Source organism: Suricata suricatta, chromosome 3 (assembly GCF_006229205.1).
Source record: "Suricata suricatta isolate VVHF042 chromosome 3, meerkat_22Aug2017_6uvM2_HiC, whole genome shotgun sequence".
Taxonomy (NCBI): domain Eukaryota; kingdom Metazoa; phylum Chordata; class Mammalia; order Carnivora; family Herpestidae; genus Suricata; species Suricata suricatta.
The window spans coordinates 134,859,221-134,871,988 of NC_043702.1; the positions used below are offsets into that span (position 1 = coordinate 134,859,221).

Sequence of the window (12,768 nt, forward strand, 5' to 3'; positions counted from 1 at the left end):
AAAGACTGGCAACCTTGAGCAAGTCACTTAACCTCCAAGAGTCTCAGTCGTCTCATTCATAAAATGGGGATACTAACAATTTCCTTATTATTTGAGCAACTGAGATAACAGCACAGTGCCTGACACACAGTAAGTGCTCAGTGATAATTAGCAATTAAAGTTCACAAAGCCTATATAGCATACATAGCATGAGTTGGTTAATTGTTTTAACCAAAATGCTACCTGAAGAGCTCATGAACTATAGCTGGGAAGGAACTGCCATACCTGGCCCCTTCTTGATCTCTCAAAGGTGCTCTCTCCAGGGAAGCACTGAATGCTGTATGAAAAGATTACCTTACTATTCACTTGCACAACGCACAGCATTAGAAAATGCATCCAGTCTGGTGGAAGGTGCACAGAATCTATGGCTCTGCCCTGTCCATGGTGTGTGACCACAGGAAATCTTAAAGTCTCTGAACTTCGGTCATTTACAAATTGGAAATAATTCCTTCTCCCCAAGAATATTGAGATAACACACGTACAGCCTTTAGGACATTGCAGGACACATCTTAAGACCCGCATAAAGGAGTTGTGCAACATTATCATAGTCAGATAATGTTATATGAGCATGCTGTATTGCAAGTCGAGGACGAGATAGATTTATAAATCATATGTTATCGAAATCAAGTGTTAAAAGTACAGGACAGGTGAAAGGACTGTGCAAATCAGGTACTGGGTGCATATCTTGAAAACCTAATCATCCCCAAGTAGGGAACAAGCAGCTCCTTCCCCGAAGCCTTAAGAGGCAGGCGGGGGAACGCTGACCTCGCACCCGCCCCAGAACCCCGCCTCCAGAGTTGCTAGACTCGGCGCCCAAGCTCCGCCGACGGGAGGCGGGGCCGGTCTTGGTCACGTGAGCGCGGGTGCGGAAGTGGTGCAGCGGGCCGTGTTCGTGGTTGGACGCGGCCGCAGGTCCCGGGGGCGGGGTCGAGCCTGCCAGACGCGCCGGGAGGAGCCGGGGGTGGAGGCAGGCGCGGGGGCGGGCGTCGGAGACCGGGATTCGGCGTTCTGGGGGATCGATTGCTGGACCAGCGGCGGTCCCGTGCTCCCCGGCCTGCGCGCCCCAGCTGCTCTGGGTTCCCCAGGCCGAGGCGCCGGCGGCTGCGGCAGACCGGTGTGGTGGGCAGAGGGAGGCTCGGAGGGCGCGGGCGCCCGGTGCGCGGAGCAGGCGTGAGGCAGCCGGGGCCCGGGACGCCATGTCCATGGAGGACCCCTTCTTTGTGGTGAAAGGGTGAGTGTCCCCGAGGTCTCCACTGCAGGAGGAGGTGACCGTGCTGCCAGCCCACACCTCCTAGACCACCTCGCCGGAGGGGGAGGGGAGACAAGTGGGGGCTAGGGAGGGGACAGTGGGGACGGCTTAGCCTGCAGGGCCATGACCAAGCGTCCAGACACATCCCTTCCCCATCCTACCTGGACTGTGAAAATCGTGTCCCCAGCCAACCCCCTCGGGAAGGAGATCCCCTTTGGCCTGTGCGCCGAGATACAACTTATTTGGGGTTCGAGGGGGTCAGCAGCTCTGCAGGTGGGGAGGGAGACGCGCGTCCCAGCCCAAACTGGGGCTCTAGTGGAGCACGGGGCCCTACTTCGAAAGAGGGAAAACAGCATCTGGGCAGGAAAAGGGAAATGGCCCTCCTGAGCTTTGTAGTTGGTGTTGATGGGGTGAGTTCCCATTGTCCATTGAGTTTGGAGCTCTGGCCGCGGACTGGTGAGACCACAACATGCCCAGAGGCGCCTGTGCACGTTTGCAGGCTGAGCTGCGGGGGTGCACGGCTCCGGAAAGCAACTCAATTCAATGGGGGCGTTTTTACTGAGTAATGTGAGGGGAGGAAAGCAGCCGTTCGAACCTGGCGATGATGTTGGAAGGAAAACAAAATGAAATCAGCCAAACTAAACTTTCCTCAGCTTTCTGTTAGCAACTGGGATTTCCCCACAGTGCTAAAGGAAGTGAGTGCTTTCTTTTTAACTCCCTGATTTCATCCAGGCTATTTGACAGGTTTCCCCCATTCTTAACCAGCCTTTCAGAACAGGATTGCCTTAACTTACTTTTCCCTATGAGCTGTCCTGACTCCATCTTTGATTGCTGGGTTGTTTGGAGGTAGAAACTTTATTTACACTTTGTTGTATTATCTTTGTAGCCATTAGGCAAATGCAAGAAAGATGGATTCTTATGTTGTTGTAACTTGTCAGCTCTCTGTTGTGTTAGATATAAAAAAAAAATCTGAGAACTACTAAGTTCTCAGATCAGTACTAGTAATCACCGTGAGTCCCTTTGCTTGCAACTAGTTGCTACTAGCTTCTTATTTCTGTAGCGGTAAAAGTCGACCAGTTGCTTGAGCGTTTGTGTTTTTTATTCTTCGTAGAAAATTTACGTGGTTACAAGGACTTTGTTATCCACGATACAGTAAAATCTGTTTATATACTTCTTAACATTTTCCTAAAACGGTTTTCTTTATCTGACTTTAAGGTAGATGGGAAAGTGACGAGCTGTAGATTGATTAGTAATACGTGGCTCTCTGCTTGGAACATCTGTTATTTGTTGGAAGGATTAGTTTCGGGGTTCATTTTAAAATATTGAAGCCGTGTGTCTTATCCTTAAAGGACAGTTCTTAATGCTTAGGTTACAGAGGTTATCTCTGGCAGTGGAAACCAGAGAGAGTCAGAAATTTTTCATTTGATTTTTAATGGAATTTGTGAAAATGCTAACGTGCCCTGCCATCTTGGCCTTTTTCCCCCTGGTAGTATCTAATACAGCCTACCAGTGCTTGCTCACTGATTAGATTATCACGGCAGGATTGGAACATTGGCTGGGATTGTTGGTTGACTTTTGTTGGCTCATGTCCTTAAGGTGTCTGAAGGAAGAGATTTGCGATACCTCCAGACTGTGAGATAACATGTATCGCGCGATATGGAAAAATTAGATGCCTAAGATGTGGCTCTTAGCCTAGCAACTGATGGTTCTGAGAAACAGCTCACCCCAAAATTAAGTAGAAATGACAGGTGATAAATTAAGCGCTGCGGCGAATGCTGCAGAAGATTAAGTGCCCCAGTAGTTCTGAGAAAAGCAACTCATTAGAAATGGTTATGATTGGAAAAGCTTTTAGAGGTAGTAGTAGGTCTTGGATTAGGTTTTGAAGATGGGTAGAGTTTAGATAAGTCAGGCCTGAGTCTCCTCTGGACTCTTATTTAAAAAAAAGAGTCTCTTAATTGGTCTGCCTGCTTCTAATCGTCTGCCTTTGGTTCTATTGGATCAGTGCTGTCTAAAATATAATGTGAGCCATTATATGCCATTTGACATTTCCTAGTAACCATGTTCAAACGTGAAAGAAACAGGTGAAATTAATTTTAATGTCATCTTTAATATATTCAAAACATTCCAGCAGGTGGTTATTATAAAGATTATAATGGGGGGCACCTGGTGGCTCAGGTCATGATCTCGTGATCTATGAGTTCAAGCCCCACGTCAAGCTCTGTGCTGACAGCTCACAGCCTGGAGCCTGCTTCGGATGTAGTGTCTCCCTCTCTGCCCCTCCTCCGCTCACACACTCTGGTTCTCAAAACTAAATAAACATTAAAAAAAAGATTATAATGGAGACTATTGAATGCTGAAAATGAACTGAGGGTTGAAGGGAAAGGGGGAGGGGGAAAAGAGGTGATGGAGGAGGGCACTTGTGGGAAAGAGCACTGGGTGTTGTATGGAAACCAATTTGACAATAAACTATTTAAAAAAAAGATTATAATGAGATATTTTACATTTTGTACCAGGTCTTCAAATTTGGGGTCTATTTTACACATATAGCAAGCACATCTCAATTTGGACACTAAATTTGCATCAGAAATCTTTGCTCCATATTTAGACTTCATTAAATTTATAGTTGAAAACGTAGATTCACATACCCAAATAATCCAAACATTCTTAAAATTTTTCCAGTAACTGAATTGCCTATCAGTTTTCAAATTTAAGTTCATTGAAATAAAAAAAAAAAATCAGTTCCTTAGTCCCACTCGTGCCTTGGAAGTGCTCAGAGTCCCTTGTGGAGCCCGTATCCGGCAGGAGAGGTGTCGCTCTTCTAGAACCCGAGCAGGGGTTTTCTACATCACGTCTTTCAGTGGCTGCCTGTTGCCTACAGAATAAAGTCCAGACGCTTGATGGCTGCCATGATCCAGCTGTCCTTTCCCCTCCGCCCACTCTGCCTACCCTCAGCTCAGAGCTCCAGCAATGTCAGACTCAGTACAGTGAGTCTGACCCCGGTACTGGGTGCTCTTACGCCACATGCACCCACTAAGCTTTGAAGATTCAGTGTCAGCATCTGCACTGCCTCCAGGAAGTGCTTCCCTTGGCCCTTGTGACACATTATTGCACCTCTTCCTCTGGCTGTCTGTCTTTCATTATTAGACTCTGAGCTCTGAGGGTTGGGACTGTTTATTTTTCCTGTACTTCCAACCCGGCACTTTGAATATACAGCATAAATGTTAAGCAAATACTCAAAGGTGGTGGTGGTGGTGGTGGTGGTGGTTAAGGAGTAGTGATTCATGGGTGGGAACATCGCCAGCAGTGGCCCTGTGATGGGGGTGTTGTGTCTTAGAAATTATCAAGGAGAGCATCTCAGGTGGTGTAGGGAAGTTTATTTGGGAAAGAAGTAATAGTAGCAAATGTTTAGGGGACGCAACTCCTGTCCAGGCATTTTGTGCTAAGTAAGCACTACCAAAATTTTCACTTGATAAGAACAGCTCTGTGATGTGGGTACTAGCCACATTTTAGAAATGGGGAACTGAAGAAGCACAGAGGGGTTAAGTTATTTGCCTAGGGTCACACAGCTAATAAGCGGTAGTCCCAGGATTCAAATTTGAACTGCGTAGTTCTACTCACACTGTTAATACTTCACAGTACAGGTAGAATAGAGTCAAGGAGAGTCTCATTTTCAAGCCATGGGAGATCTTTAAATCTAGGAAATGGTGTGAAATTAGGTGTTTTAGGAATATTGATTTGATGGTAGTGTTGGACGCATCAGTGTGAGGAAAGATTAATCTAAATATGTAGTTCTTAATGCCTGGATGTTTGAAGCTACTTTTGTGGGGTTTGAACATCCTGCTTGAAGCAGAATCCCAGAACACAGAGGAGACAACCACCGCAGTGGGGCAGCTGAGCTCTTAGGATTCATGTAGCCAGCCTCTACCTGGAGTAGACGCTCATAGCGGCATTTACACCACCACAACTCAGTTCCTGAAACTCCAGGCTCTACTGAATCACCTCTAGCCTGCCCTTAACCCGTAACCTCTCTGGTGGATCCTCTCCATGCGTTCTCACTGGGTGAGCTTGGTTACTCCGATTACATCAGGTACCTGAGCACACCCAGGTCAGTCCGACCCCACTCTCTCCCCTTCTCTTTTTCTTATCCTGCCCCCTCTCCAGATGCCTGACCAGGCCTTCCTCCTCTTAGGCCTCTACTCCTGATTCTACAATCTCCTTCAGTCCCGTGTCCGCCAGGCATTGTGTCCTATCAGTGCCTTCCCTTAGGTGTCTCTAGACTCTTCTCTCCCCCTCTAGTTACAGTTCTTCTACTCCGGTTCATGCCCTTGTTCTCTCCCACCTGGACTCCTGTAAGCACCTGCTTCAGCAAGCCTCACACCGCTACTGGATGTGTCCACAGAGACACGGTCAGATCATTTCTCTATTCAGAATCTTTTATTCTGAATAAAATATTGAGGGTCTGTTTTGTGTGCCCAGAGCTGAGGGGATACAGCAGCGAACAAACAACATTCCATCTTTATGGAGCTTTCATTCTAAGGACAGGAAACGGACAAATATGTGGTATGTCAGGTGGTGAGAAGTTCAGGGAGAATAAAGCTGGATACAGAGAAAGGGAAAGCGGATTCTGGGTGTGATTTTTCTTTTTATCGGGCTTCAGGAAGCAGTGAAGTTTAGTGAAAGAACTGGTGTTTGGTAATCAGGCTGACCCAGCGTTGTGATCTCACCTATCAATTATTTGGTGTAACGTTTGGCAAGTTAATTCTCCTCTTTGAATCTGTTTGTACAAAATGTCATAGCAAGGTACAAAATTGGCTTAACAGTACCCGCTTTATTCGTTGTGAGGATTAAATGAGTTAATGCATGTAACTTGCCTAGCTGTTGGGGGCGCCCAACGCTAGACATTCTAGAGAATGCCCAACAGACATTCTCTTTTAAATGTCTGTTTACTTCCAAATTGGCAGCCCTTTCTGAGAGGAAAGGCCACATCTTACTGGTTTTCGAGTAACATTTAAAATAATGTTAAACTAATATATGTTTATTTTAGAAAATCTAGGAAACAAAAATGTAAAAAAGAGAGTAAACATTTATTGGGGCATCTGGGTGGCTTAGTCAGTTAAGGGTCCAACTCTTGATTTCAGCTCAGGTCATGATCTCATGGTTGTGAGATCGAGCCCCGTGTTGGGCTCCTCACTGACATCGAGGAGCCTGCTTAGGATTCTCTCTCACCCTCTCTCTCTCAAAAAGAAATACACTTAAAAAAATGTACTGAAATGCCACCATCCAGAAATAATTCATTACAATTTTGGTGTCTTTTTTTTTAATGTTTATTTATTGTGTGTGTATGAGAGAGACAGAAAAAGAGAGAGCCAGAGAGAGAATCCCAAGCAGGCTCCAGGCTTCAGCCCAGAGCCCAGCTCAATCTTGTGAATCAGTGAGATCATGACCCGAGCTGAAATCGTGACCTGACCTGAAATCAGAGTCAGATGCTTAAACCACTGAGCCACCCACGTGCCCCTTTTGGTGTCTTTTTGATCTTTATTTCTATTAATAGTTTTAGGCAATCCTATTAAGAGAGTTTTTGATCTCTTACTATATATCAGGCACTATTCTAAGAACCTAATAGTAATTATCTTCTTAATCCTTATGAAGTAAGTTAGTAGTACTATTATTATTTCACAAACAAGGAAAATGAAACTTAGTTAAAAAAAAAAAAGAAAACTTCAAGTTTATAAGCTTATCAGTGGAAAGGCTAGGATTTATATATAACTGTATTATTATATTATTTAGCAGTTGTTTTAGAAATTGGAATCATACTCTTTTAAATCTTTTAATCTGTATTTTTTATATCCTTAAAATGTCTTCAGTGAGGAAGGGTTTTAGTGATTCTATTGTATTTTGTCCTACAAATTTAATATAATTTATTACCCAGGATGATAGTTGTGATGTTTCTAATTTGTCACTATTACAATTAATGTAGTGGCCAGGAGAATGTCTGACAGGTTTTATTGCTGCTTCTGAGTATGTCCATATCCTGTATTCCTGTAGTAGAATTGCTAATTCAGAGAGCATGCACATTTTAAGAACATGTTTGTTTATTTTTGAGGGAGGTGGGAGGGCAGAGAGAGAGAGAGACACAGAATCTGAAGCAGGCTCCAGGCTCTGAGCTGTCAGCATTGAACCTGATGCAGTGCTTGAACTCACAGACCACGAGATCATGACCTGAGCCGAAGTCAGTCACTTAACCAACTGAGCCACCGAAGTGCCCCAGAGAGTATGCACATGTTTAAAGTTTCTGGTACATGTTACCAGATTGCCCTCCAGAATACACCCCTATCTCCACTGTCCCCCACCCCCACCCATTTTCCTTAATCTCTTCATAGTACTGGGATTCTCATTTTAAGAAATCTCTACTAAATTGTGAGGTGAAAAATATACCGTCTTTGAATCCTTTTCCATCATTGTATTTATAGTAGGGACTCATGCAGTGCTTGTTTGATTAGTGAACTCACTTTGAGTTTGGGATTCCATATTTTTCCCTATCTTGTTGGCAACCTTTTAGAATTTGCAACAACTTCTTTTTTTTTTTAATGTGTTTATTTTATTTTGAGAGAGAGATGAGTGTGAGCAGGGGAGGGGCAGAGAGAGAGACACACAGAATCCGAAGCAGACTCCAGGCTTCAGGATGTCAGCACAGAGCCCGACACGGGGCTTGAGCCCATGAACTGTGAGATCATGACTTGAGCCAAAATCGGACGCGTAACCGACTGAGCCACCCAAGCATCCCTCATTTTCTACCTTTTAAAAATCAGAGTCAGATGTTTCACTATAAAAACAACTTTGCAAACATTTGTTATAAATTTATTGAATGTCTAATAACCATATTTGGCTGAAATTATAGTCTTGTTGAAGAACGCTATACAGGAACACAGAGGAGTGTAGGTGAAAGACTATGCGTTGTGTGTGAGATTTTGGAATAGAGTTGAGATGCCGTGGAGATTGAAGAAAGTAAAGACCGCAGTGGGAATGTTGGTCAAGGACATTTTAGTGAAGTAGGTATAGGGGCTCAGTCTGGATCTTAAGGAAATGTCTGCTTTTCATTTGCAGAGATGTAGGGACTCTTGGCTGGGGAAGCAGCAAGCGAAAGTCTAGAGCCAGGAATGGGAAAGGGGAGGATGGGAAGGAGACCTGCCAAGTGACACAGATTTTGTTTTAATGAGAAATCAGTTTGGATATTAAAGTTGGCCAGTTTGGGGGAGGAAGGTGTGGGATACCCAGCCGAGGAGTTTAATTTAATCTGTTTCCTGTTATAAGTTCCTAATCAGGAGGCAGTTTTAACTAGCAGTTACTGTTCACTTGCCTACAGGCCAACAACTGTTAAGGGCTCAAACCCAGGTGATCTGGTTCCACAAAGAAAATAGATATGGAGGCTTAGCAAAGATGGGGTTGAATAGGTCTTGGTTTAGAAGGCCTCTCATAGTCAGGGTCAGAAGCACTTGAGGCCAACAGCCCAGATGCCCAAGTCCCATTCTCCTGTTTGTTCAATGAGTGCGGACTAGGTATCTTAACAGTTCCTTCCAGATCTAAAATCCAGTGATTGGGCTTAAGTAGAAGCTGTGCAAGGCGAGAAGTCTAAGAGGAAGAGTGTCTAGACAAGTTTCAAATCTTGGAAGATAGGGGTGCTATGGACTGAAAAGGGGAAGTTAGAAAGGAAAGCAGACAAAAAATTTTCTTGTTTCATCTTTTGGTTTAATACTTGCTTTTTGTTTGTTTGTTTTGTTTTTTGTTTTTGTAAGCAGGATTGGACTAGTTTGGTTTTAGGCAAATAGAATGGTCCTATAGGCAGCTAAAAATACAGGAATTAATCCTGGGTGAGTGGCTAGGGCTGGTAATGCAGTTGGGGAGTCATCAGCTTACAGGGACATTTTGAACCTGTGAGTATAGAATCTATAAAGAGTGCTGAGCGGGGCACCTGGGTGGCTCAGTTAAGCTTCTGACTCTTGATCTCGGTCATGATCTCATGGTTATGGGAATGAGCCCTGTGTTGAACCTGCTTAAGATTCTCCGTCTCCCTCTGCCCCTCCCCCTGCTTGCCCGTGCTTGCTCTCTTTCGTTCTTCTCTCCCTCTCTGAAAAGGAAAAACAAGTGCTGAGAAACCCTAGGACCAAGTCGAGGAAGAGGAAAAAGAAAACTGGTAGAAACTAGAACAGCACGATTACATACAGAAAGTGAGAGTTTCAAGCAAACAGGCTGTAGTGGCAAGTACCTTGAAAGTGAGTGCGAGTTCAAGCCACTCGTGACTTTGCCCTGCAGTGTCATTGGTAGCAGCAGTATCACCGGGGAATTGTGGAAGCAGCGGCAGATTCAGGTCAAGATTGTATGTAACTGCAGGTAACTAAGTAGAAGCAGTTTCTCCCCCACAAGAGTAATTGCAAAAGATACCACAGTACAATTGACTTTGGACATGAAGTAAGATCAAGTGAAAGGAGTGTGTGGTTTTTCCCTTAAATACAAAAGACATGGGTGTAGAAGTCAAGCCATAACGGGAGCTCCTCCTTTACCCAGCATCAGGGATGGCGGTGGCGCAAGGTTGGCAGGATATGGGGCAGGGCGATGATATGGTTGCGGGGATTTCATTACTAGAGTGGAAACCTTGTGCCTTTCCTAGTACATTGATGAAACAGGAACCTCTGCGTCGAGTCGAGCAGAACGAGGGCTGCCCCAGATCCTGTTATTGTGGCAGATTGTATTTGAAGGTGGCCACCCCAGTATACGTCCTGCCCCATTTGCTGCTCTTAAATTGTGAAGCTGGCATTCTTCTATCAAGCTGGGATCCTTTGAACCTGGGCAGACCTTTGTAACTGCCTCACCCCGCAGAATGAGGTGGAAATGACATCGCTTGACTCCTGAAGCTCAAGTCCTAAAAGAAGTGCAGTGTGAGTTCCACCTGCATCCTTCTGACCCAGGACACAAGGCTGGGGGCTCCTGAGCCAGCACGTGAGAAGTGCAGCTGTGCTGAAGCTGTGAAGTCGTGTGGGCGGGCGGCATGGACACCGAGGAGCACGCGTTTTAGGGGCCCCAGACGTTGTGCAGCAGGGATCAATTATCTCTTCTGCATTCGGCACGACTTCCCAACCTACGGAATCTGTGAGCATAATAAGTGGTTGTTTTACACCGCTAAGTTTCGGGACGGTTGTTACACAACTGGAACAGATGCCGATTCAGAGTCTGTCAGCAGGATCAGAGAAGAAAGGAGAAATCAGGAGGCTGCTGGGTGTTGCAGCTACAGTTATCCTATAACTTGTTGACATAGCTGAATGGAAGATTCTTCGAAACTCAAAATCCCTAATGGCTGAGATACTCCTTCCTCCAGCTTTACTGATAAACTTGGTGAGAACTGGATGAGAACATTCTGTGATTTTTTTTATGGACATCTGGATGTATTGCCTTTAGCCCTAGAGGCTGGATGGGAGGGTGGGCCCTTCCCTGTGGTGGAACAGACTAGAATGTTGTATGGGAGTGGCTCAGCTAGCAATGACAGAGGGTTAGTGTGTGGCTGGCTTCAAGAGCAGACTAGGTTAGTTCTGACAGTGTCAACTTTTTATTTATAATAAATGGGAGACTCTGGTTTGAAAAGCTTTGATGACTTCATTTTTACACCCCAAAAAATACCTTCAAAGATACGGACTGTGTTTTCACTTTTGACAGTTACTTACCGGTAGGTCCCTGAGCATTGAGGTGGATTATGGCAAAGGACCTTCATTCTGGTGTTCATGGAATTTAATCCACTAGGATATGACAAGCCCCGTGATTTTGACTGACGGTTTGGTGGGCAGCAAGGGGGAAGAGCTTCATCCCTAGCATTTTCCAGCACTGTGACTCTTATTGCCCATGAAATGTGTAAGACAGAACTGACTTTGGAAATATCTGCAACAGATGTGGCAGCAGAGTATCGGCTGGACTGTGTGGAGACCTTCTCTGGGTCAAGAGCTAAACCTTTAATTCCTAGGAAAATAATTAGCCAGTTTTTGGTGAAACGGTGCCAGACATGGTTCCCAGAGCTGTTGGTGAGCAGATTGTTACCAGGAAGTTTGCTAAGCCAAAGAGCTCCAAAAATTCAAGGTCTACCTGGCCCCTCATGGAAAGTTCTGGGTGTCAGACTTAAGGTATCCCCATCACACCGTTGAAAGAAAAACCTCAAATAGATAAACCAGACTTTACTGGAAAAATAGAGCAATATTTTGTGATTTTGACTTTTCTGGAGACCATAGACAAAAGTGGATCACTGCCACCTGAGGAGTCAACACCTGTAGGTGTTTGGGCAGGGTGCCGTGCTCCTCACGGGCTGAGGTGCTCCTCGCAGGGTGAGGTGCTTCTCCTGGGCTGAAGTGCTCCTCATGGGGTGAAGAGGTCCTCAAGGGGTGTGATGCTCCCTCCGGGGTGCTGTGCTCACATGGGCTGTTCTGGCTGTGTGTGGGGGAAGTGCCTAACTACATAGTTCTTACAGAAACAGCTCCCTTGCCCTTGCTGAGACAGGATGTCAGGAAAACTCTGGGCTTTTCTCTGTCTCTTGTTAAAACCCTCACAGACCAGAGGCCGATGACATTGTAACATATTCCTCTTTCTCTCTCCCTCTGTCTCTCCTCTGTCCTGTTAATTGATTTACCAGGAATACCTAGTGATTATAAATATTTAGCGCCAGATATTTACACATGGTTGTTAATTGAGTTGTCTCACTAGAGTCTCGCACATTTAATGGGTGTGCCTTGCAGCTCTTGAAACTGTTCAGAAATCCCAAGTTCTCTGGAAAATTCTGGTTACCATTCATATTTGGCGTAAAAAGAATTTGTTCGTGACACATGTTGTTTTCTGCTCTCAGCCCTTCTTTTTCAGGCTGATGCTAAGCTGAAATGAAGTTGGGGGATGTTTTAAACTTCGGCCCCTTTAGCTGTTGTTAAAATGGGATTTTCCTTGGCACAATGTAGGTTCTGGCTTTTGAGCGTTGAACCATTGCTGATAGTTCCTATTTTTGTAATTCTTTGAAATGTTTGTTTTAGAAATGAAAAATAATGCCTACTTTGCCTTTCTTTTGTCTGTGCCACTAACTGATAGCCAAAGATGAAAGCTCTTGGAAAACAAGAGATTGAGAGTGGAATAAGCCAGGTGACTGGCTGGGCCTGTGGGGTTTTAGGTGTCATGGTGGGATTGCTTTGTAGTGTTTTTCTGACTCCTGCCATTTCTTTGATTACTTCTTCGGAACATGTTTAAGGACTCCGTGATTCCACTCTGTGCTGCTAGGATTGAATCCACGCGTGTACCCCACCTCCCCCTCAAGCTTGACTGTCAGTGTCTTACCAGTAATGGTTATGGAAGTGTGGTCCTTGAACCTCAAGGGGTTCTCGACCCTCTCACAGAAGGGTCTCAGCCTAAAATACTTTTCATAATAAAACTCAGGTGGTGTTTGCTTTTTCCATTGTGCTCAC

General features: G+C 45.1%; 1 protein-coding gene across 3 annotated transcripts in view; it reads left to right on the forward strand.

Annotated features, from left to right (window-relative positions):
- Positions 1-997: 997 nt before the first annotated feature.
- STX6 (syntaxin 6) overlaps positions 998-12,768 on the forward strand; it is a 54,370-nt gene continuing 42,599 nt past the window's right edge. For all 3 annotated transcript variants that reach the window (XM_029935258.1, XM_029935259.1, XM_029935260.1), the window contains exon 1: positions 998-1,270. In XM_029935258.1, the coding sequence (XP_029791118.1) occupies positions 1,236-1,270 (35 nt within the window). In that variant the 5' untranslated portion in view covers positions 998-1,235. The remainder of the gene's footprint in view (positions 1,271-12,768) is intronic.